Source organism: Ipomoea nil, unplaced genomic scaffold (genome assembly GCF_001879475.1).
Source record: "Ipomoea nil cultivar Tokyo-kokei standard unplaced genomic scaffold, Asagao_1.1 scaffold0317, whole genome shotgun sequence".
In the NCBI taxonomy this organism is placed as follows: Eukaryota; Viridiplantae; Streptophyta; class Magnoliopsida; order Solanales; family Convolvulaceae; genus Ipomoea; species Ipomoea nil.
Window position 1 is genome coordinate 2,376,500 of NW_017616745.1, and position 25,185 is coordinate 2,401,684.

A 25,185-nucleotide genomic window follows, 5' to 3' on the forward strand; every position below is an offset into this window, starting at 1 on the left:
CCTAACTCTCTTGGGCTCTTATTAGTATAGTAGATAGTAGATAGAAATGTTTGTAATTATTATTTAATATAACATCATATTATTTAATATAACATTATGGGGGTGTTTGGTAAATGGCTGATAGCTGATAGGTGATTGGTTTAGTTGGTATTTGATAGCTGATTGTGTTAACTGATTTGACCAGTTTATTGTATTAGCTGGTTATAAAAAAAATGTTTGGTAAGTTAGGTGTTTAGTATTGGCTGATTGCATGTAAAATTACCTTTATGGGTATGAATATATTAACATTAATATTTATTATTAAATGGATTTATTACTATTACTATTTATTATTACTATTGAATATTTATTATTATTAAATAATAAACCCACAACCCATATTATTATTATTATTATTATTATTATTATTATTATTATTATTATTAAAATGAAAACCTACCCACCCCTATTCTTTCTTAACTTAAATGCCAAACCTACAGTCGGCAGTTCCACAGCCCAAATCAAATCAAATCCCTAAACCCTCTGCCCCAAATCAAATGTGAACAAATAGCTAGAAGCAGAAATAGCGAGAAGCGAATCAGATGCAAGAAGCAGTGGGAAAGAAGAATGGCGAGAATCAGATGCAAGAAGTAATGGGGAAGAAGAAGAGCGAGAATCAATGGCAGCAAGGATGAAGATGATCGATTTGGGTTCGTTTACTTTCAATGTTTTTTTTTTTTTTTTTTTTTTTTTTTTTTTTGTTTTACTTTTAATTTGTGAATTAAAAAATATAGTATGTGTATTTGTTGTGTGTTCTGAATTTTGATAATTTCACATCTATTCTGAATAATGATTCTGTTTTTTGAATCAAAAAATTTTCATATCTATTCTGAATATGTAGTCTATTACTCAGACCGTTCTTAATTTGGGTTTACTGTGATATGAGACCATGTCTTTGTGTACTTCTCTGCTTACTACTCCTTATACAACACGATTTCTCAACATTTTTTGCCCTGTCTCTAAACATTTTAGTTTTTCTTGTACGTTGTTTCGTGATTCGGTGCAAAAATGGTTCATGATTTATCCATTCTTTTTATTTAGTTAAGTTTCACAGATGTATACTTTAATTCTGTTTCGCAATTAAATAATATCTGTTTGCATTTGTGTTTTATAATTTAACTAACATCTCTTTCTAGTTTTGTCACATGATGAAATTAAATTCTGATTCCTCAGTTCTCTATAGGGATGATTCCTCCAGTTTCAAAGCAGTAGTGTTTATCATATGCTGATTTTTGTCATGATGAACTTTGCATCGCATGGGTAAAACTGTTAGTTGCTCTAAAAAATAGTGCTCAGCTGAAGTGCCTTAAATGAGTGACTTACAAACTCATGTCCAGTTTGATACCTAGTTAAAAATAAAACAATTTAATTTTTTTTTATTAGATTCACTATCAGAAAGTATCATACAGAGAATGAACTATTGCACCATTGCAGGAAATAACCACAGCAAGAAAAAACTATTGCAGGAAATAACCATTGCAAGAAATAACCATAGAGAGAGTTCTTACACACCCCAAGCACAAGATTCCATCTTTACTCTTGCAAATATGTAAGTTATTAATACTTTTCAGGTTTTTTTATTGCTTAACTTTGGTGGTATGAACTTAGTATTTTGTTTTCTCCTATAGTTCTATAGAGCTTAATTATGGTTTTGAATGAACTATTGCAGGAAATAGCCATACAGGGAATTTCTACCCACCACAACAGAAAGAAAGATTGTTCTTTCTCTGGTAGATCTTGATTTGTTCAGATTTCTCTGATGATTCAGCTTTCTTTTTTTAAATAGGTAAGTTCCAGTTTATACTTCTCAATTATTTATTTTTTGAGTGCTACCATTATGTGATGAATATTTATGTGTATTATTAGTTAAAGTGCCAATTGATTAGAACATTGAGTACATAATGATTTACTAAACTCTCTTGAATGTCTGTGAGAACAATCATTTCCTTTCACTAAACTAATACATTAGGTATTAATTGATATAGGTAACTTGAAAATGTTCTTCTTGAGAAAATCAAAGTATTAAAATGCATATTTTGTCTCTCAAAACAAAAATGCATACTTTGTAAATCTATACAAAGTTGCTCCCTTCCTTATATTCTTCATGAATCTTACTGGTTCATGTGAATATGACTCCTAGCATGTTTCCTGCAAACTTAAATTTAAAACAATCAAGCTATAGACAATGTAAACCAATCCTTAGGAGTTCATATTAAGAGTGCCACAGGGTACAATTGTAAATTATCCAAACCACAATTAAAAACAAAAATCTCATTGCAAAAACCACAACATAGAAACATCCATCACCACCATACTACGAAAGGGACTATCCCCAAACCAACATATAATTTACTATAATACATATTTTATAAATTAGTATCATGCACACAATTTAATACACAATGGCACATTAGCATACATGTAAACATCAGGTTTTGAACCAATGCTTTATCAATTAATAAATCTATGCACACGGCATACAAACTATGGCATACGACTACATTAGGCCATGCACACAACATACAAACTAGCACACGACTACACCTGTCAACCCTATACACACGACTACATACAGACTATGGCACACGACTACATTAGGCCATGCACACGACATACAGACTAATGGCACACGACTACACATGTCCGCACAATCCTCTATAATATACTTGTCCTCATTTGAATACATCTATATAATATAATTGATAAACTTTTGCCTATTCACTTTAGGTTGTGTCAAAATCATTCACATGACTTGCTTGATGCACAAACTGCACTGAATTGCCAAAGAGGTCAGTTTCTGAGAAATTATGACTGGATCAGCAAAAACGGACAGTCTTGAGAAACCCTGTTCAACTGAAGGCTGGACCGTTGTTTTGCCTCGCCGTGCAAGGCCAAAGAAGAGCTCCTGCAAAACTATTAAGGCCGAAGAACAAAAGCAAGAGCAACCTTGGACACCACAGGATCTCAAAACATACCCAGAAAGAGAAGAAAAGCTGATGCAAAAGATGCAAACCTGCATTCAGAAACTAGAGAAGTCCGAGTTTTGGCTGACTTTCCTGAACCAATTACAAACAAGTGAAACCTCAGATAGGATTGTGAATGCTTTGGGCTCTGAAACAAATATGTGCATGGTAATATATGGTATCGGTAGCATTGAATCATATGAACCGCCTAGATTGCAGCTCAGCCTTGCAATCCTGATGAAACGAGAGTTTAGCTGGATCGGGGAGATGGAGGTGTTCGATCCAATCATTTCCCTGACAGAATCAAAAGTTCTGACAGCACTCGGGTGCTCCGTTCTATCAATCAATGAGCATGGCCGGCGCCAAGCCCTGAAACCTACACTATTCTTCATGCCACACTGTGAGGCAGAGCTGTATGACAATCTGTTGCAGGTAAACTGGAGAGTGGATCTGCTGAATCATATCGTTCTATTTGGTAACAGTTTCGAGGCATACGAACATCACATGTCAGTATGCAAAGATCTTACATCTGCCAAATCCAGAAAGCATATCCTAGCGGCGAGGAAGTTCTCCAAAGAGGTAGGAATCCACTGTTCAGATGATTGTTTTCGAGCTTTCAATGGCTCCAGTTGGCATTTCTTTAGTCTTGATTCAGAAGCAGCATTAACGAATTTAAGTCATGATTAATGATCTTAACTAGCATTCTTATGCTGAACAAGCCTTGACTCAGTTTTAAAGGAAGAATTGCACTTTTTGTCTGAGTTATATAGGGTAGTAGTAGATTTAGTTCATGTGTTATATGTCATATATTGTATTTGATTCTGTTTGGCATACATAACTTACAAGTTAGCTTAAAGCCGAACTTATTTTGAAACTCTATTTAGGATAGGGTTTTAAAATAAACTAGAATTTTCACCCGTGCGTTGCATGGAATGAATTTGTTATATAATTATTTAAATTATAACATCAAATATTATAAAGTGTAATTGAAGATATGGTTTGGATCGTTTATGTTTGTTGATGCTATCATTACTTGATAGTTGATCAAATTAATAGAAAATAATAAATTTTATTAGGAAGAGAGATTTTTTAGGAATTGGGCGGGAAGTTTAAGTTCAGTATATAAAAACAGATAAATGTTAAAAAGAAATGAGTTAGATTGGATGGTAAAGCACGGTTAGTTGTTCAAATCTTAGCTTTCATACATTGTTGTATTTTTTACTTTTTTTAAATGGCTTTTCACTTATTACTTATTTTTTTCTTATTAATTAATTATGAGATTTTCTCACACACATATATATAATATTCTTTTATATTAATAATGACGGGTAAAAACACTACAAGAGAAACAACACAAGATATTATTCTCCTTGGGCAGAAAACACCCCAAGTCTTTCTGAAGGATCACAACCATCTCAATAGGAGGGCAAGTAAGAATGAACGCAACTCCCATAGATCTGGAACCATTCCTAATAAATCAGTCAGCAACTTGGTTCTGAACGTTTGGTCATTATATTTTCCTTATCGCACTAAATAACATCATACTTTAGCATCGACACTCATTGCTGGAAAACAGCGATTTTTCGACTATTAGAAAGTAGTCGGAAATCACTAAAATCTTGACGAAATTACGGAAACCACTGTTCCGACCAATTTTTCAACAAGTGGTCGGAACTATCGTCTACTATAATAGGTAGTCGAACATTTTTTGGTTTAGAATAGCACCATATTTTAGCATAAGTGCTCATATAGTCTTAATACAACTAGATATAATTAAAATTGACAAATTATATATATATATATATATATAAAGAGGCTAGACGTCTTTTCCTTTGGAGTTCCTCTCCGTTTCCTGATTAAAAAAATAATAATAAATATAAAGATACATGAAATTGGATTGAAGAAAATATTATGTGTATGGTGTCATGCAAATATATTAAAATATTTATCAATGAAATTTTATTTTCATAGAATAGAGGATTAGAAAGGTAAGTTTTAGCTGGTATCGTTCACACTTTAGTCAAAGAATTGAATTATTGTATAATTATAGATGGGTAAGTCCGCACGTTAAGACAAGTAGATGATCACTAATTCTCTAATTCTCTAATATAATTATTACTAAATTTAAATTAGTTAACGATGAAAACGATGGAGCGAGGGAGAGTGCCGCAATGATTGTGGTCTTATAATAATACATTATGGGTAAAGATTTAAGATCGAGACTTAATAGTTGCATTGTAAAAATTAGTCTAATGGTACCATGTTGTTCCCCTATGTGGGAGGTGATAGGTTCAAGCCTCAATGGAGATTTTTGATGTAATTTCACGTACTATAGTCAAGGGACTATTTTCGTAATTAACATTTCAAAAAAAAAAAAAAAAATCCCATCAATTTGGTTCCTAAATTTCAATAATTTTGGTTCCTAAATTTCAATAATTAACTCGAAATCTAAGCACCAACATCAAAAATTTTTGACCCAGAATGCTTTTGTGACAATTTTTTTTTCCACATCTCCAAAAGTTTTACATATCCAATTTTAAAAGACTAACTTAAATCACACTAAAATCTATAACGCCAATACTAAACCAACAACTATAAAAGAACTAACATAGTCGCATAACACAAATGTTTGAATGTCTCACATCAATAAAACCAAACTCTTATGAAGTTGGTAATTAAACAACTTCAATTCAAATAAAGGCATTGGTTTCTACATATAGAAATACATTGATTGATATATAATATACATACGCCAGCTGTATATATAATAGTGTTGTCTCTTTCACATTTTTCCGGCGACCGGAATTTCAAGATTGGCCATTCTCAGGAGCTTAGGGCTCCATCTTGGGTGCAAACGTTAAAATAGCGTCAGAAACTCTAAGGAAAATCATGTCTTCTCCGATCATACTTGCAAGATTAGATGCATGGAGTTTTGCCATCACAGCTGGCCCTGGATTTGCCAGAACAAGCTGTTCAAATATAGAAATAAAAAACACATAAATTTCTCTGTTCATCAGAAGCTCAGAGATTGCTAAGAAAATTTGCTTGCCTGAACATCTCTCTTTTGAAGAGACTTGTACAAATCTTCAAGGGCATGGATGCCACTGGTGTCTATATCAGTAACAGCTGCAATAGAAAAAATAATCTTAATCTTCTGTCAACTTTTTTTATTATTCAAAAAAAGAAAGAGAAATTTTATGATTTTAAAAACTTTTCTGACCACCGACGGTGGTTGCTGGAAAGTGGTTGGAAATTCTGACCATCAGATAAAGGTGATAGGAAAATTTGTCATCATGTAGAAAACCTAATTTCCGATCGCTGGAAATAGTGGTCAGAAATTATTTTAACATGTGGACAACCTAACCGACCATATTTTACAACCTTCGGTGGATAACTCAGGTTTTCCTGACTTCACCGAACATAACTTTCACATTTTACGACCTTCGATGGATAACTCAGGTTTTCCTAACTTCACCGAACATGTCCTTCACACCCATGAGAAGGTAAATCGAGTCAATCTAGTTTCGAAATTTAAGATTCAATATTAGATTGTACACATCGATCTATGCACACAGAGCTTAACCCAAAACTTAAACCCTACCCTACCTAGCTACGTCCCTACCACTAGAAGTAAGTTTAAGTCGGGCTTCTCATGACTACGGATAAAAGTATTTGGTATTGATAGATAGTCGGTAATATTTTGAGATCTTAAAATTGGTAAGATGACCGAAAATCTTAAATTTCTAACTACTTTTGGATGGGTTGAAATTCAAGTGGGTGCTACTTACGTGACATTTCAATTATCAAATAATGGACTCTTAATCCAGTGTTGCTTTCTTTCAGCTTCTCTTCTTCATCAGACAACCATCTTAGTATCCTACAAAAAAAAAAAAAAAAAAAAAAAAAAAAAAAAAAACAAAACAAAAAAAAAAAAAAAAAAAAACAAAATTGAGTTGCAAATCGTAGTAGAAAAGTAGTTATAGTGCAACTCCAACTAAATAAATTAAACTATTGACTTGATAACCACAAGGTTACAAGTTTGACTTCTCGTGAAAGCGACCTATAGGTCTTCGAGGAAACCTAGGTTGGTTTACCTCCTTATGATCTTTTACCAATTACGGTCACAAAATGGAGTTTACTCTATTCACACCCTCAAATAGTGGCTGCGGGTTTCCCTATTTACTAAAAGAAACAATAGTCACTGATTTAGGTACCTGTCCCTTGCATAATTGGAATTGGAGAAGTATATTGCGGAATCTACTCTAACAATCAGAATCCCAGGAATCTTTGTTGCCTCAGGATACTGCTGTATGTTCCTGTAAACATTAGTCCTAGGAATCTTTCCAAGGACGGCAATTCGTGGCCTTGTAACTTGGAGAAGGATTTTCGCAAAGGAAATGACTACCTGTTGTGCAAATCACCATTCAGAAGTCCGGTAGACAAAGAATCAGAACTGAATGATGTGTTTCATCTCAACTAAAAGTTTAAGTTGATAGTAAAACGGGAAAACCCAGAAGAGGCATCGTTCATTGTCCTTACTGCAATCAAGAGGCCTATTTCAACTGAGTGGAAGAGGACACCCAGAAATGCACCCATACATGCGACGAAATCAAACTTATCAATCTTCCATATGAGCACCATTGCGGGAATGTCAATAATCCCAACAACTGCAGATATGATGATGGAGGCCAAGATGGCATTTGGGGTGTATTTGAACAGTGGGGTGATCAGAACCAGTGTCAAGAGCACGACAAGTGACATCACAATGTTAGACACCGCGGTGTGGCATCCCGCCATATAGTTCACTGCAGACCGCGAAAACGATCCTAGAAAAGTTTCGAAACATTTCACAACCAGTTCCTTCACATAAATAAAATCATTGACGTGTTAAGTCCATTTTTTTTGTCCTGAATTTATAGGTGTCATTCCACTTTTTGTCCTCTTTTTTTCAGAACATCCCTATTGGTCATAGTATTCTGCAATACTACTAGGACCGACAAGGGATGTTCTGAAATTTTAAAAACTAAAAATGAAATGACACATATAAACGAAGATAAAAAATGGAATTATAACCATTGACAGTAAAGTTCTGGTACCTGTGGCTATATAGCAAGATGTAAATGAGCCTACAACATTCATCGTCCCTAACGCTACCATTTCTTTGTTCCCGTCTATCTGGTAATCCTTCAACGCTGCAAACGTTCTTCCAATAGCTGTGGCTTCCTGGAAACCAGAACTTGTTAGTGACAGTGACTGACCACAAACGCGGGATACGGTTAAGAATGTCAGACAAGACTTCAACTTACTGTCAATGCAACCATACCAGCAATGGCTCCGATCCTGAACCCTTTGGCGAGGTAATCACCCCAGAAATACAATTTATTGACAGACGAAGGATTGATGCCCTTCTCAATATGATTAACCTTTTTTTTAAGGTTAAAAAAACACAAAACGGTTAACACAGAAACAACATTATTGATTGGATCGAACTTATGTTGATGGGCACTTACAATCTGGACGCCATGCTTATCAGCATGTGTGATGTAGACGAAGAACGTTGAGATGATAACCGAGATTAATGGAGCAATTGCAGGCACCCAGAAATACTTCTTACTCTTCTTCCCCTGCAACAGGTAAGAAAAATATTTGCATAATTTATATATAAAACAAAAGAATAAAAGTAATCTGGTTATAAACAAGAAACGCTGTAATAATATGCAGATTCTTACAATGTACTTGGCAGCAAGAAGGAAAGCCAAGAAAGTGACTCCTATTACTATAGTCTGCCAGTTCCACTGAATTTTTTCAAGAGAAAAACGTAAATTACCCCTGGATTCGTTCAAGAAACACAACTGGAAATTATGAAATTTCCGTCTTAAATCAAGTCAAAAGCCTTGTTCCAACCACTTTTGGTATCCGGAAAAACCTTTGTTGCTATTTCCGACCACTTTTTGGTATTAACTTAATTTAAGATCACTTTCAGGTGGTCGGAAATTCCATAATTTCCAGTAGTGAAAAATCGATGGAACATAGCAAGAAAAAAAAAACTTTTCTCACCCCGTGATGAACTGAACTCCACACCGATTCCATCACAGATATAAGATCGGTTTTCTTGGTGAACTTCTTTATGCCAAGAAGGCCTTTGAGCTGTTGAAGGGCAATGGTTATGGCTGCACCACCCATGAATCCAACGATAGCAGCATGAGACAGAAAATCGATCAAGAAACCCAATCTGCAGCAACAAGTTATGAAGGTAAAAAAAATAGTTAAATTAACTTAATCATATATATGCATCGTGTCAATTTATGTATTATCTGGGAAAACGTTACACGACCTGAAGAAACCGAGCACGAACTGAGTAATCCCAGCAAAGAATGTAGCAGTGAAAGCGAGTCGTTGATACTCCAATTTATGTTTAACGGGATCATCAATTTCTTGCTGTAACATGGTTCCAAGCAACAGAGACACCACCGCCACTGGCCCGATGGCGATATCTCTTGAACTACCCATGAACGCATATATCAATGGCGGAACGAAGCTACTATCTGTAATGCCACAAAGAAAAACCCAAAAAAAATAAAAATAAATCAACACAGTTAAAGAAACACAGACTAAAAATACAAGATCTAAAACATGTTTAGCATACAAAGCCCAAACTGAGGATCCAAATTCGCGAGTTTCGCATACCCAATGTCCTGCACAAATGACAAAGTTAACAAAACCATCGCAAAAACATCCTAGTAAAACTTACATTCATTACTGGAAATTATGGAATTTCCGACCACCTGAAAGTGACCTGCAAAAAGTGGTCGGAAATAGCGACAAAGGTTTTTTTGGATACCAAAAGTGGTCGGAACAAGACTTTCGACTTGATTTAAGATCACTTTCAGGTGGTCGAAAATTTCATAATTTCCAGTAGTGATATTGTTGCATCCTTGACTAACCTGCGGAATGCACAGGCTAGCAATGGTGAGTCCGGCAATGAGATCGCCTTTAAACTTGGAAAGATTGTAGCATCTCCCCCATTCCAAAATGGGAAAAACCGCTTGGATTCCTAGGAACAACTTCTTCAACCAGGACTGATCCTTAAATTGGCGCAAAGGATCGTCATGGAAGAAGGTCTCCTTAACAGTCGCTTTGAATTCATGGAACAAGCTCTGCTTAGGAGGCACTCCCACCTTGTGAACATATGGCAAGCTATCCGAACGCCTGCCCGAATTAACACTAATGTTTGTACTATGAGCTGAACTCACCTCTGTCCCCTCGTCATCATCTATCTTACTCATTGTAACCAGACACAACAAAACAACCTTGTACAAGGTACACAAAACAACAGATTGTCACAAAGGAAATCAAGTAGTAATTACAAGAAACAAGAACACAAATGCTTACTTTGACGGACGGCTGAGATGAACTAAGGTCTTCAGAAACTGAAATCGAATATCTCCGCCATGAACAAGGTTAGTATTGTTGATCTTCCCGTCCTGGTTCAATGCACCCAAAACCAAACTGTATGTATATGTGTGTATAATAACTGTGTATAAGTTATTGGATAGCATAACAACTGTTTTCCCAATTACGTTAACATTATAATAATAATTCTTATGATTATTTATTATTTTCTTTTGATAACCCAGGTTTCCCGATATGACGTGATACGATGTTGTCATTGGGGTGACCATTTTGATTCCCAAATCGTGTTAAAATTGCAAAGTTAAAGACTTAATTGGTTAAAATTAAAAGTCAATGATCAATTTGTGAATTTAGCTATAGTCGAGAGACCATTTTAGATATTTACTCTATTTAATTATATGTTGTACTATTAGAATCATAGAAAAATGATATGTTGGCACATTTGTCGCAAGCTAAGAGTATTTTACATTAAAAAATTGAAACAACGTATTCATATGAAGTTTAGAGTATAAAATATTTATCAATGAAATTTTATTTTCATAGAGTAGAGGATTAGAAAGGTACGTTTTAGCTGGTATTGTTCACACTTTAATCAAAGAATTGAATTATTTTTGTATAATAATAATTATAGATGGGTAAGTCCGCACGTTAAGACAAGTAGATGATCACTAATTAATTCTCTAATTACTAAATTTAGATTAATTAACGATGAAAACGATGGAGGGGGGGGGGGAGTGTCGTAATAATAATAATAATAATAATAATAATAATAATAATAATAATAATATATTTATATAGAATTACTAGGAATTAAATTCCAGTGTTTGGTTTACAAGAATAGAATTACTAGGAATTTCAATTCCAATGTTTGGTATACATGGGAATTGAAAGGCAATAAGTAGTATAAAGTCAAAAATGTCCATTATTGTTGTTAGGCATTAATTTTATGTTAAAAAGGGAAGGGGTAATTTTGACTCATCATTATCTTTTTTTTCTTCCTGAAATCCCAAGAATTAAAATACCAGGAGGTGACATGGAATTTTAATTCCATGAAAATGGGAGAATTGCAATTCCTTTCAACCAAACAAGAGAATTTTGTGGCCTTTGGAATTAGGTGGGAATTAAGTGGGAAGGGAATTTAAATTCCCTCCAACCAAACTCCCTGTAATAGTTGTTTATTGATCTTTTTTATTTGAATCGGTGAACCATCTAGACTGATTTACCTAATTGTGATTATTTGTTGACTATGTCACAAAGTGGACTCCACCTAATACGCACCTTTGTGATAGCTCATAAATCAAAAAATAAAAGAGTTTTTTTTTTACTTTTTTAGTCCAACGACTATTGACAAATTTCATATTTGACCCTTAACTATTAATTTTTTTCACATTTAGTCTCACAACTTTTAAAACATTGGCACATTTGGTCATCTAACATAATCTCCGGCTACCAACTTTTTTAGATGAAAAATGTCATAGAAAATGACAAATTTATCCTTAAAGATAAGTCACTTAACTACTGTATACTCATGTTCAACAACATAGAGATATAAATGTAGTCACCCGTGACCATAATTTAAGTCAAAGGACCAAACGTGACAAGATTTTAAAAGCTGTGGAACTAAATGCAAAAAAAATTAATACTCATAAACCAAATGTAGAAATGATCCAGTAATCGTAAGATCAAACATCAAAGAAAAAAAAAACTCAAAAACAAAATATATAAGTGACCTAATAGTCATCGAGTGATGATTATAGTCGAAAATCATTATAGTTGAAAATATAAACTCATACATACAACACTCCAAGCTTCTCTCTTGGGATAAAATATTATAAAACGTGCTACCAGCAAAATTCAAACATATAACTTATGGGTTAACAACACAAGCACTAACCACCAAGCGAGTCAAGACTCAAGATCTTTACAACACTCCAAGCTACTTAGTACATGTTATACTCCCTAAGCTATCAGTTACATTATATTGTCATTAATTGCTAGCATAAGCTGATGAACAAAAAACAAAACAAACCAAAACATGAAACACAAAACATAGTGAAAGAATGTCGCACATAAATCAAGAGAATAATAGCCACATTGGATCAAGATCCAAATACTTATGTATGACTAGGTTTCCCTATAATTCTTTACTCTCTTTATCATGGGGACCAGCCTCCAGCCCCATTAATTACACAACCACTTTGTCTAACTACATATACTCCATGCATGTGATCATCTGATCTGATCGGTATTAATGGCAGCTATATATCATTCGACTCCCTGCACTTTTCCGGCGATGTTCCGGCGGCCTGCCGGCTTCAATAGGGCCAAAACTCTGCCCTTTTTACCTTCGATACGCTTTCGAGTACTCCCGCCGGCGACACGTTCCCCATCACCGTCACCTTCTTGTTCTCTAAGTCTATGCTGAAAGATGTCACTCCTATATATATAGTAATGGATTTGGTGAGTCGTTGTGTATAGTTTGATGGTAAATTACGCTTTTAAGGAATTTTACACTTCAATATTTTGATTCGTGTGACATTTTCAATTATAGTACTTATCGAATTAAGACATAATTTGCAACTAACTTTATTTTCTTCTCCCAAAAGGTTGAATCCCTAACACCTGACTCAAAAAATGATTTAAATCAAGATGACTCAATGGCTCAACAGACAAGCCAAATGTTGGTGCACACAAGGGATCTGCATACTTTAAGTATAATTTCCACATTGTGGCTGGCAAGGTTCAAACCTTGATCTCTTCTCTCAAATATTGCCTACTAAATCAGTGAGCTAAACGACTTGGACTGCAATTAACTTTCTTTCTTCCTCCAAAAGGTTGAATCCCCAACCCAGGCCAAAAAGACGATGTAAATCAAAGTGACTCAATGACTCGACAGACAGGCCAAATGTTTGTGCACATAAGGAATCTGCCTACTTTGACATAATCCCCACATTATGGTTGTCGAAGTTCAAAATTTGGTCTCTTCTCTCAAATACTAACTACTGAATCAGTGAGCTCGGGCTGCAATTAACTTTCTTCACCAAAAATAGGAGTGGTGAAAGAGGAAGAAGGAAAAAAAAAAAATTAATTAATTAAACATTTTTCAAATCTGAGTTTGGCTGGTACCTTCCATTTTAGAGAGGTGTTTCTTGACTTTACTAGCACAGCCCTGACAATGAAGAGAAACTCTCATCACCACCACCTGCCGCCACCGCCGGAAAACGCAAACCACCAGTACACATGCATTTATATCATCCATTTTATTAATTAAACCACCTCAAATGATCCAATATAATAAAACATAACAGAAAAAGTAATAATAATAATATATGCATAACCTGAAAGACATGAGTGTTGGAAGAGGATAATGTGGATGCCGCCGCCGCCGCCGGTGGTTTCTGCGCTTTTTCTCGACGACACTCACCGCCGTTACCATTTTTTACGGGTGCCAGTGCGAGTGAGGCGGCGGAGCAGCCGCCGGTAAATAATAACGTCTTGCCACTACGCCTCGTCGGTGGTTTCCGCGCTTTCTCTCGACGACAGTCAACGCCGCCGCTACCTTTTCTGACGGGTGCCAGTGCCAGTGAGGCGGCGGAGCAGCCGCCGGCAAATAGTAACGCCTTGCCACCACGCCTCGCCGGCGACGGCGGCGACGCCGCGTAGTCGCGGAATGTGGAGCGTGGTTTCTGGACTAACCGCATGTACTTCTCATTGCCTATAAAAGGCGAAATTCTCTTGTCCCCAGAACCCTCGTATCTCGACTCAACAGAATAGTAAACTGGTAAATTACGATAATTCAACGGTCCATTAGACGGGAGGAGCATGTATTTTTCATTACTAGGGACGAAGAGCGTCGGGCGTTGATGATGCCGGCGAGTCGGCGGCGTGGCAGCGGCGGCGCGGGAACCAGGGGGTGTCATGCTGCGGCGGCGGAGAACCGCCGTGGCTTTGTCGGACCGGCATGAAAACCCTCTCATCATATTCATAGTCTTCCCCGTCGTCGATCCTAACACGGCCTTCTTCATCTTGAATTTCATGCTACCTTAAATCTTCCGAGGTCGGCCGGTGAATAGTAATTGGGGACGCCGGAGAATTTAAAACTAGGTGCATAAATGTCCGAAGAAAGGGTGCGCATATATATACACACAGAGTGTTACTTTTAGTTCCGGAATTTATCTCTAAAAATGTTTACCTTTAAATGTCACAATAAATGTTTTATGATTTAATTTTATTGTTTGTTCTATATTTATAGGTAATAGTTCATTTTTAACTATTTTTTTCAAAACATCTTATTTGGTCCTATTATTATTGTATCATAAGAATAAGAATTTTTTGGTCATGTATCAATAAAATCAATTAAATGTCGTTAAATACAAGTGTGTTTTGATTTTTAATTAGAATTTTTTTTCATATATATATATATATAGCGGGTCATCCCACTTGTATATTTTAAAAAACAAAATCAAAATACCTTTGTATTTAACGGCATTTCAATAATTTTGTTGACGGGTGTAACAAAAATGGTCATCTCACAATAACAGTAGGATAAAAAAGGGATGGTCTGAGCAACAAAATAATTATAATAATAATAATAGTAATAATAATAATAATAATAATAATAATAATAATAATGCTTTAATTTTTTGATATGTTATAAGAGTATATATTAAAATTTAAATCCTCCAAAATATATTTATATTATAAAATTATTGTCCCATATATCTAATGTGTTGAAAATGTATGATATAATGTAAACCACTATATTGGCATATTGCCATGTATTGTCAGAATCAACATGGAGAGCAAGGTATGTAGTAGCAGCAAGAATTGAAACCTGCTCTTACATTTTCAAAGTAAAATAATAATAATAATAATAATAATAATAATAATAATAATAATAATAATAATAATAATAATAATAATAATAATAATAATAATAATTTCCCTTATTTAAAAAAAAAATAAAATTGAAGTGTTAGTTAATCATTGATTCTAGCTAGAAGTCTTCAATTCTCTCTTCTTTTTTTTTTTTCTTTTTTTTTTTCACTCGATCAATACAGAAAATGTGATGATAGTACATATTCCTGAACATATCATTAATAGTTCCCAAATAGCAATGGTTTTTAATACATGCATGTACGGATGGGAGGAACTAGTTGATGTATTATATGCCTCAAATTAAATTAGAACAGTTAAAAGCTAGGGTATAGTAGCTACCTCAATAATTCAACTCCTATTTCATTGCCCTGAAAATGACTTGAGAAAGCTCTTGTCTTTGGGGTACAACTGCCCTACCCACCTACTAAGTATACATGCATATATATGTGTATAGTTCTCCACATGCAGTATATTTACTTATCTAGCTGGGGTTCGACTCTTGTAAAGGTTGTATACTTCTCCAAGGGGTGTTTGGTAAATAGTTGTTAGCTGATTTGGTTAGTGAATTTTTCTAGTTGATAGCATTAACTGACTGTAGGAAGATATTTGGTAAGTTAGCTGATTAGCTTATTACATACAAAAGTACTTTCTCAAAAAACTAATCGAAAAAAGTTACTTTGAGCAATTTTTTGAATTTTAGCGTTTTGGAGCAATGAAATGTTACAAAAAACTAATTAATCAAACACTTGTATTTATTGTTTAACCAAGTCAAACAGCTAATAGTTGTCAAATAAGCTAACTATATTGTCAAACAGGGCCTATAAATATTTAACGGGAGTGGTGTGTATAATTCTCCATATGTAATATATTTACCTAGAGGTTTGATTCTTGTAAAGGGTGCGCACGCTGGTCTGATCTGAAAGCTAATAAGGGTCAAGCTTTCCCTGATGTGACTTGGACCGAATTCAAATTAGTCTTTGTCGTAATTAGACATCCTATGTTATTGTATGGAAAGAATGATAATGATAAAAATGGATTATCTCTTATCTACCGCCCCTATAAAAAATAACAAAATATTAACAGATTTAGTAACCGAAATAAATAACTACAACTTAAATACTTACCACGTAATTAGACGTCTAATTAGCATTTCAATATTTTACCAACAAAAATTTGTTAGTAAGTTAATAACTTACCAATATATTTTTCATTGGTCAATTTGATTTTTCTTATACTATATCAATGTGGTAAATCAGAATAGCTTTAAAACAGTAATAAACAGCAAACCAAACACAAGTGAAGGTAAGAAATGACAGAAGATGGTGGGTAAAAGGTGCAGGGAGAATCAGAAAGTAGGGAGGGCAAGTAGATCATATAGAGATCTACTACCATATAATAAAAATATAGGAGAATGTAAATCACGGTGACTCAATGGCTCAACAAACAGAGCCAAATTTTGGTGTGCAATAGAGATTTGTCCACTTCGGACATAATTCCCATAATGTTATCGCCGAAGTTCGAATTTTGATATCTTCTCTCAAATATTGTCTGCTAAACCAGTAAACTAAACCCGTGCAGACAGGATATGTGTTTTCTTTATGAAGGAATGGAAATGAAAGCGATACAAGAATAATTATATATTCCGTGACCATGCCCCTAATAAGGAAAATGATAAGTAGTGGATCAGAGTCCCATTAAGTAAAACTCTGTCACATATCTGAATTTTATTTGAGGAACAAAACACCACGTAAAATAAAACTTGTGACCAACTTTGTTACGTTTTTCCTTGACCAATACGGTTATCGGACTTAATCCTCCAATAAAATGGAGTAAAAATTGAAAAATAACTATTCAGAAATAGACCAAATACCATTATTATCATATCACTCCATGACAATTCAAGGCCCCTAGTAAACAGCAAACAAACCAAAACACTTTAATAAGGTAAGAATTGGCAGAAGATGGTGGGTCAAAGGTGCATATATTTATATATGGAGAAGAGCAAGTACAAGTGCATACAGAGTTGCAGAACATATATCAATTGCATATAGAGAGAGAGAGAGAGAGAGAGAGATTGATCTTCAGTCATAAATGAATGTAAGGTCAAGATTCTAGCTGACAAAACACTGCAGATTTCAGCTTCTTACACTGTTCCCCCACCCCCACCCCCACCCACCCTGGCCCCTAGTATTGCAGCAAATAAGCTTCAAACTCCAAAAATGATATATAGGGAGTGTTAGGAAGTGTTTGGTAAATAGCTGTACTAGCTGATAGTTGTTAGTTGATTGGGTTAATAAGTTTGATTAGTTGATGGCATTAGCTGATTGTAGAAATATGTTTGATAATTAATTACATGTTAGCTGATATATAGTTGATTACATACAAAATGACTTTTTTCAAAAAACTTGTCGAAAAAGCTACACTCATATTGGAGCAAAAAGCTGTTACAAAAAATTAATTAATTAAACACCCATATTGATTGTTTAACTAAATCAAACAGCTAATAGTGATCAAACAAGTCAAAATTGGCTGATAGGTTAACTATTTTCCCAAATAGGGCCTTACTCCCAAGAGAGTAAAACACTTATTACACATCATGATAGACGAGAATAATAAAAACTTTTAATTGGGAGCAGTTTATTGACCTTTTTTAGTTTGAGTCGATTAGCTATGAGTAATCTAAGTTAATTTGCTGATTGTTCACTTGTTTGTTGACTAAGGTCACAATGCGGTCTTCATTCAGAATGCACTATCCGGTATTCGGTGCGGGTTTTTTCGTAAATCAAAGACAACAATTGAAACTACGGGTCACTTTTCTTTTTTCATTTTTTTGTCTTGAAGGAGTCAGAACATGCTATGTAAGTCAAAAATAAAAATAAAATAAAATGTGAGAATACGTGTAATATTACTCTCCAAAACTCTATCCAATTTCGCCCTCAACAAGTAACCAGTACCACTATGTAACAAGTAACCAGTACCACTATGTACGTTCCATATATGTACATGCAAAATAATTGAAGATGTAATTAATTAAAGTCAACTTTTCAAGAAAAAAGCTTGAGATGGTCTGACAATATGAGGCAACTTTACTAATGATAGTCAAAGTTGATAGAATTGTAACAGTTAATATCATCAATAGTTACGGTCCATCCAGTTGTGTAGACCACGCTCCTAAAACGACGTCATTTCGTGTATTTTTTCGCATAACCCCCTGCAGCATACATCTTTATAACTCACAATGTAAATTATTCTAAAGTATAATATATATTATTCTAACTCATAAAAGTACATTATCTTATCCCAAAAGTTTCATTATTCTAACACATAAAGTATATTATTTTAACACATAATGTATATTATTCTAACACATAAAATACATAATTCTAACTCATAATGTACATTATTCTAACTCATAAATCCAACGACGTCGTTTTGGACCGTAGTCCACACAACTGTAAATTTGCCTAATATCATAAAGACTAATAGTCTTTGTTACTTGATTTAGTATTAAGAGTTATTTTTATCAACTTTTTGACCAAGTATAAGAGCAGTATTGAAAATTTAAGTTTCTCTCACTCTATGTACAAAGGAATTCATTAGAATGGGGTTAGAGTTTTTGTTGTGAACATTTAACATAACGAGAGAAGCTTGAATAATTTTGATTTGAAAAGTTACTATTTTTGCAATTGTAAGTTGTAACAATGACCAATGAAGAAAATAAAGAGAATGTTGTTTTTTTTTACACTACCCTAATATATGGTAAGAAAATTGAAACCAACTAAATGATTAAATCATATAACAAATGCATATATAGTCAATAAAAGTTCATAATTGATTTTATCATTTGGAAATAGTTAGATAACCATTTTGAAAATTAACTCAAAAATTAACTTATGTAGGATGATAAGAATGAACTGCATTGATAGCATTGGCTACAATTTCAAAGGCAAATTATTATTTGGACCGGTCCACCTTGCAAGGTAGACTCGGGTTCAAAATACACAATTTACATATTAAATGTTTACAATTTATATACTGAATGCTCACAATTTTGTAAAAAATAAATTGTGAACATCATGGTTGCAGTAGGCGCTAGTCGGGCGTCCAGGTAGCGCCTAGGCGAAATCTAGGCGCCGCTAGGCGGGCGCCAAAAAAATAGTGTGAGATTTGCAATTTGACAATTTTAATGAGGCTGTTTTCAACATTCAATCAAATAACACATCCAAATAAATGAAATAATGATAATTCATAAGTCATAACATGAAAATAATATTTTTTTAAAAAATATTCAAATACTTCAATCATTCAAAGATTCAAAGTATCAAACTAGTCTACGGACGGCTAGACCAGACGACATCAGATAAAATCGGAAGAAATCGACCAACTCAGCCGAGTTGGCCGACTAGGCCGATTTCGCCGTCTAGGCACCCGACCGATTTTTGGACGCCTAATAGTGAAAGCGGAACGGCTTCGCCTAGGTCGATTTTTACAATAGTGATGAAAATTAAATATGTAAATTGTATACATTTAATATACAAATTGTGTATTTTGAACCCGAGTTCACCTTGTAAGGTGGACCCTGATCCAAGGTACAATTATTGAATTTCAAAGCTTTGGTATACTACGTACATAGGTGTTCCTGGTCCCTTTTACACAGTACAAACGTAGCTAGCTAGGAACCTAGGACCACCGATGAATAAAAATTATTGGGTCGGGGCCGCCATCAAGTTGAAGGAAATTGTTAAAAAAAGTGGAATAAGATTTTTAAATTTTAGATAACTTAATATTACCTGGAGTTGTCCGAGTATAGTAGCATCATCATATTTAGTTCTAAACTTTTTGTGATTTTTTCATTTGTTAAAGTAAAGACAAAGTTAGGAATATAATTGATTAAAAAATTGAAAGTTGAAGAACCATGGATGGTATTAAAATTTTAGAACTAAACGCAACGGTGCCGCTATGCTTAGAGGACCTCAACTGATATTAATTCAAAATAGACAAAATTACTTTGATTAACACGTTTCAATCACCCTAAAACGCATTTAGACTAAATACATTTCTGGGGTATTTGGTATATAGCTATTAGTTGATTGAGTTAGTGAGTTTGACTGGTTGATAGCATTTGCTGATTGTAGAAAGATGTTTGGTAAATTAATTGTTAGTTGATAACTGATTACATACAAAATGATTTTCTCAAAAAATTGATCATGAAAGCTAATTTGAGCAGCTTTTTAAATTTTAACGTTTAGCGTTTCAAAACAATAAGCTGTTACAGAAAGCTAATTAATCAAGCACTAATATTAATTGTTTAATCAATTCAAACAGCTAATAGTGTGATCAAACAAGCCAAAATTAACTTATAAACTAACTAAAACAGCTGATAGCTTAAGGACGACTAATAACACAAATCTTACCATTACTCTATAACCTAAGTACGACAAATACAATTTTCTCTAAAATAAATATATTTAAAAGTGAAAACATTACTTTACGATTGATTGGCTAAGTCTATTTAAGTGAGGCCAAATAGCTCAAAACTTGAGCCAAACCTGAACTCAACTTATAAAGCTCAAACCGAACTTCGTACTCTAAATTCAGCCAAATTTCAAACTTTTAACGTTCAGACTTACATTCTTACTCTGGGTAAAATTGTTGGTATTTATTTACCAACTTTAACAACATAACTATAATAATGCCAACATTGGGCACGCAAAAAATCACAACTTTGCACAATGTTGTCATTTTCAACTCCACAAAGACTGATAAGGACACTACTGACTCAAACCAGGGCAAATGTTTCACCAAAAACTCATATTTTGTTTCTGAAACTACCCTTTTTTTTTTTATGTCGAGAGAAACCCGCAGCCACTACCTAATGACATACACAAGTAAACTCTGCACATGTCTAATAGCCAGACAGCACTAAGAAAGTGTTGACAAGAATTGAACTCATGACCTTTAGGTACGAAAGTCATGTTGCACCCACTCGACCACTACCTAAGGATATGCACAAGTAAACTCTGCACATGTCTAATAGCCAGCAAACCGCACAGGAAAGGTAACTACACTAAGAAGACCCTGTGCGACGGAATTGACCGAGAGAGAGTTAACAAGAACTGTACTCGTGACCTTTAGGTACAAAAGTCATGCTGCACCCACTCGACCACTACCTAAGGATATGCACAAGTAAACTCTACACATGTCTAATAGCCAGCAAACCACACGGGAAAGGTAACTGCACTAAGAAGACCCTGTGCGACAGACTTGACCTAGAGAGTGTTGACAAGAACTGAACTCGTGACTTTAGGTACAAAAGTCATGCTGCACCCACTCGACCACCACCCCTATCAGGGCTTGTAGAACTACCTTTATACATAAGGGGCACAGCTCTTCCTAATCCAATGAATGTGAGAATTAATTGCCACAGGGAGAATTCTCACTTTCTAAGCATGGACCTACAATAATTAACATGAAAGCCAAGTATAATGAAGAGCCACTAACTATTAACAACTGGGTAGATGAAACATTGGTTGGAGACTAAATATATAGGGTACACACAGCATTTATACATGCACCAACCTGAATAAATTTTAGCCCCGCCACCTACGAGTAAGTAGTCAGTGGAAGACGAGGTCGAAGTTCTGCTACCTGTATTCCCGGGGTACAAATAGGGTATTCCGTGGGAGACTAAAGAATTAGGCCGGTGAGGTCAAAAGGTAACTCGGGACATTGACAGATAGATGATGGCTAAGAACCTGAGCTATGGAGATGCAATATCACCAAAATAAACCGTTATGCCTTTCACGTAGCCATGAAGCGTGTTTTCTTCAATCTGGATGAGCAAAACTTGGTTTTAACTTCTAGAGGATTACATTTTTTTTAGAAAACGGGTGAGAAATATTCAAGGAAATGTGTCGTTATACCTGAATTTGTAAAGGGGGCGAAGATAACCAAGAAAGCTGTTCCACCTGAAGCAAGTCCACATTGCGAGGCAAATACATCATGATGTTAGGCGTAATGTTTTGCGCAGCCTGAAATAACGAATAACTGCAGAAGTGATACAATTAGTATTTCTAAACCACAAGTAGATAGTGAAGGCAATGTTAGCAAAACAACAACATACTAGTATGCAAATAGACGATAACAAAGACTGTTAAGACTCTAACTGTAGGAGGCACCTTTAAGCCCGTACCATACTCATACTAATCCCCATTCGCACCAGGCCGGCCCAATTAAGGGGCAAAGTGCTGGCCAGGTTGGTTTTTCCATACGAGAGGGGGTTTGAACTCCCGACCTCTCTTAAGGGATGAGAATGCACGGCCACTCACGCCAACCAAGCTGGTTAAAATGACATTTTAATAATTATGTTTCCTCATGTTTACCCGCCGGAAAATAAATTTTATTTTCCCACACTTCACACTTTGAATCATAATCTGTTGCAGGCTGCAGAACATACCCATCTTTTGGTTTCAGGAGCTCGAGAGTATACGTGCTTCTCAATTTGTAAGTCGGGCCACCCCATGGCGGTGAGAGAAATACAATGTCTCCCTAACGAAGAGACCAAAACAAATTTTTAGAGGAAATACACAAATAAATAAAACGTTGCATTGAACATATGTCTTCAGGAATGAATTAACAAAAAAGAGAGATCGAACGATGAGCCTGTATTCAAAAGCACATTAATTTCTCTCCCCCGTAATCTTAGTCGATGGCTTCACAAGGATGGTTGCCCTCAGATGAATAATCAAAAAGGGAAATGAAGAGCAAAAATCCACTAGATCTCCAAATATTTTCTTTTAATTTCAGTTCATTGATTTTTCTCATTCAGAACTTAGGATAAGTGTGGTAGTAAGAGTCGGTAAATGAACACATTTTAGCAGTTCGATAGGAATTCATCAAAATTGTTCATGTATAACACGCTAAAGTCATAACTGAGACACCCAAAAATCATCAAATAATTACGGAGTACACCAAAATGTGACAGCAATCACTCCAAATCTCCAACACAAAACTTCAAGGAGATAATGTAAATGCCATTCCACGAAGACTAATACTTTCAGCTGCTATAGGTAAAGGAACACTTCCTATTCTCGAATCTTTCAATGCCAACATAACAAAATTACGGTACTGCCTAGACTAACATAATACATATGCCAATGAATATCCAAATTGTCTTTAAATGTCAGGGATCAGCTCAAGAAAAGCATTACCTTCAGAAATGGCGCCAATTGGAAAAAGTCTCCAGTGAGGAAATCAATATACTCCTCCACTCCATATATCCTTGCATTGTTTCTAGCCATTTCAATCTTTTTAGGATCAATGTCAATGGCAATAACATGGTTACACCTAACAATATACAGTAAATATTAACAACTGTAATTCGAGCAACACCAGCCAAGTTAGTCAGACTATTGACTTAATAACCACAATGTTAACTAACAGTAGCTCGGGAGCAACCCGTGCCAAGTCGGTCGGGTTGTTGACTTAGTAAACACAAAGTTACAAGTTAGACTCCCAGTGATAACGACCTCTTATTGGCCTTATTGGCTTATACACCACAAAAATGCATCATACCCTCAGTAAAATGAAACTACAGTATATCTAAAATGAAACTGAAAAACATGTCTAACAAGAGTATATTATCAAATGAAATTGTACTTGAATTGAAATGATACTTTAGTTATGCTGAAATGAAACTAAATAAAATGTATTGAGTGTATATTGTCAAATGAAATTGTAGTTGGATTGAAATGATTGCGGTTTCCTTGGTCACTTAAAAAACAAAAAAATGAACGAAATAGGGCATGAAGAATAAGCTTACTTTGCGGCAAATTGAATGGCGTTACCGCCGACGCCGGTGAAACCGTCGATGACGACGGCACCGCCGAAGCAGCGGTCGGCTTGTCTGGCGGCGATTTCTTCCGGCGTGACGGAAAACCACCCCTCTTCATCCATCTTTATGCCCTCGTCGTACTTGGAGAAGAGATTGAATCTCTGAAGCCAATACTTCTCGACCATCGGACTAACCCCTTCGCCGTCTCCGGGCTCTTCCGCTACCCGCACCGCTTTCACCTTTACTGGTTTTTTCACACAGTTATATAACAGTGAGAAAACTGAAAATTCATACATAAATATATTCAAAAACAGAAAATGCAACAAGAAATATTGGCTTGAAAGTTGAAACCTCTTCGTTTGAAAAGCTTTCTGCGCTTCCTTGATCGACGGCGTTTAGGCGCCATTGCCACTGAGAACTGAGAAGTGCTACGAATACGGACAGTCGAAAATAAGTCGGGTCATCCGGGTTTCCCCGGATCCAAATCAACCCAATTTGGAAAGTAGCAATCGTTATACACTTATACCGTGGTCCTAAACGACTTAGTTTTGAATTTTATTTTTGACATTGACAGTTTGTTGTTATTCATGTCACAATTTTTTTTTTGAGTTTTTACCCATTTTGGTTTCTTGACTATGGCTCATTCTCAATTTTACATTTCGACTTTTAATTGTACTCAATGTGGTCCCTTGACTTTAAAAAATTATCTCAATTTAGTCCTCCATTACATTTTCCATCAATTAGGCGTTAAGTTGGGGGTATTTTGGTCCATTCAACATAATATGAAGCCGTCGGGTGAGAAGTCATAGACGATGCCATCTCTTCGTCTTCCATGTCGTCCGATGAGGATACACACTCAATGATATCTGATGGTTTTAGGGTTTTCGGGCCCAAGGAGGTCCAACACAACCTTAAGCTGGTGGATACACCTTTCACAAAAGGGTTTGAGTCTTAGTAAAATATGATGCTTAACAGTACTTGTCTATTCCCTCTCTGGGTTCTCGAATCTCTCTCATACAAGGGTGGAGGAGCCCTCTTTATAGTGGCTCCTCCTCTTAT

The 25,185-nt window shown here is 35.2% G+C and overlaps 4 protein-coding genes across 11 annotated transcripts; 1 reads left to right on the forward strand and 3 right to left on the reverse strand.

The window, feature by feature from the left end:
* The first annotated feature begins 469 nt into the window (after nt 1–469).
* Nucleotides 470–3,917, forward strand: LOC109171346 (protein SENSITIVITY TO RED LIGHT REDUCED 1). 2 transcript variants are annotated; one of them, XM_019320425.1, is made up of 4 exons: nt 470–689; nt 1,474–1,588; nt 1,709–1,825; nt 2,767–3,917. In XM_019320425.1, exon 4 carries the CDS (start codon nt 2,847–2,849, stop codon nt 3,687–3,689), a length of 843 nt encoding a protein of 280 aa, XP_019175970.1. In that variant the 5' UTR covers nt 470–689; nt 1,474–1,588; nt 1,709–1,825; nt 2,767–2,846; the 3' UTR covers nt 3,690–3,917. The 2 variants fall into 2 exon arrangements, with proteins under 2 accessions (XP_019175970.1, XP_019175971.1); XM_019320426.1 differs by having other exon boundaries at nt 1,506–1,588.
* A 1,666-nt stretch (nt 3,918–5,583) lies between these two features.
* Nucleotides 5,584–10,522, reverse strand: LOC109171344 (sulfate transporter 1.3-like). The gene is made up of 14 exons (XM_019320423.1): nt 10,395–10,522; nt 9,947–10,312; nt 9,649–9,697; nt 9,337–9,547; nt 9,060–9,234; nt 8,732–8,797; nt 8,513–8,626; nt 8,309–8,425; nt 8,099–8,225; nt 7,542–7,828; nt 7,217–7,407; nt 6,791–6,879; nt 6,052–6,128; nt 5,584–5,971 (listed from the first exon to the last, which is right to left on the reverse strand). The coding sequence occupies exons 2-14, from the start codon at nt 10,286–10,288 to the stop codon at nt 5,834–5,836; spliced, it is 1,983 nt and encodes a 660-aa protein (XP_019175968.1). The 5' UTR covers nt 10,289–10,312; nt 10,395–10,522; the 3' UTR covers nt 5,584–5,833.
* Nucleotides 10,523–12,305: 1,783 nt separating this feature from the next.
* LOC109171347 (protein SODIUM POTASSIUM ROOT DEFECTIVE 1-like) lies at nt 12,306–14,254 on the reverse strand. Of its 2 annotated transcripts, XM_019320428.1 has the most exons (4): nt 14,049–14,254; nt 13,754–13,922; nt 13,542–13,617; nt 12,306–12,852 (listed from the first exon to the last, which is right to left on the reverse strand). In XM_019320428.1, exons 1-4 carry the CDS (start codon nt 14,237–14,239, stop codon nt 12,731–12,733), a joined length of 558 nt encoding a protein of 185 aa, XP_019175973.1. In that variant the 5' UTR covers nt 14,240–14,254; the 3' UTR covers nt 12,306–12,730. The 2 variants fall into 2 exon arrangements, with proteins under 2 accessions (XP_019175973.1, XP_019175972.1); XM_019320427.1 differs by having other exon boundaries at nt 13,754–14,254.
* A 6,679-nt stretch (nt 14,255–20,933) lies between these two features.
* Nucleotides 20,934–24,624, reverse strand: LOC109164987 (trimethylguanosine synthase-like). Of its 6 annotated transcripts, XR_002051462.1 has the most exons (9): nt 24,478–24,624; nt 24,115–24,370; nt 23,504–23,639; nt 22,750–22,841; nt 22,217–22,340; nt 21,873–22,125; nt 21,636–21,748; nt 21,291–21,459; nt 20,934–21,165 (listed from the first exon to the last, which is right to left on the reverse strand). XR_002051462.1 is itself a non-coding variant. In XM_019313588.1 (6 exons), the coding sequence occupies exons 1-6, from the start codon at nt 24,530–24,532 to the stop codon at nt 21,897–21,899; spliced, it is 708 nt and encodes a 235-aa protein (XP_019169133.1). In that variant the 5' UTR covers nt 24,533–24,624; the 3' UTR covers nt 21,809–21,896. The 6 variants fall into 6 exon arrangements, 2 of the variants coding, with proteins under 2 accessions (XP_019169133.1, XP_019169109.1); XR_002051464.1 differs by lacking the exon at nt 21,291–21,459 and having other exon boundaries at nt 21,464–21,748; nt 21,873–21,941; XR_002051463.1 differs by lacking the exon at nt 21,291–21,459 and having other exon boundaries at nt 20,934–21,286.
* Between the last annotated feature and the right edge of the window lie 561 nt (nt 24,625–25,185).

Bases quoted from the DNA above. Each gene is read 5' to 3' on its own strand.
- LOC109171344 (XM_019320423.1), bottom strand. From the start codon at position 10,288: ATGAGTAAGATAGATGATGACGAGGGGACAGAGGTGAGTTCAGCTCAT. The intron at 9,235-9,336 runs GTCGTGTAACGT...TTGTTGCTGCAG, and splicing joins TTCGTGCTCGGTTTCTTCAG to ATTGGGTTTCTTGATCGATT. The intron at 5,972-6,051 runs GCAAGCAAATTT...ATATTTGAACAG, and splicing joins TTCAAAAGAGAGATGTTCAG to CTTGTTCTGGCAAATCCAGG.
- LOC109171347 (XM_019320427.1), bottom strand. From the start codon at position 14,239: ATGCTCCTCCCGTCTAATGGACCGTTGAATTATCGTAATTTACCAGTT. The intron at 13,618-13,753 runs GTTATGCATATA...CGGTGGCGGCAG, and splicing joins CCAACACTCATGTCTTTCAG to GTGGTGGTGATGAGAGTTTC. The intron at 12,853-13,541 runs GTACCAGCCAAA...CTATATATATAG, and splicing joins ACACCTCTCTAAAATGGAAG to GAGTGACATCTTTCAGCATA.
- LOC109164987 (XM_019313564.1), bottom strand. From the start codon at position 24,532: ATGGCGCCTAAACGCCGTCGATCAAGGAAGCGCAGAAAGCTTTTCAAA. The intron at 24,371-24,477 runs GTTTCAACTTTC...TGAAAAAACCAG, and splicing joins AAAGCTTTTCAAACGAAGAG to TAAAGGTGAAAGCGGTGCGG. The intron at 22,126-22,216 runs GTATAACGACAC...TTGCTCATCCAG, and splicing joins CGCCCCCTTTACAAATTCAG to ATTGAAGAAAACACGCTTCA.
- LOC109171346 (XM_019320425.1), top strand. From the start codon at position 2,847: ATGACTGGATCAGCAAAAACGGACAGTCTTGAGAAACCCTGTTCAACT.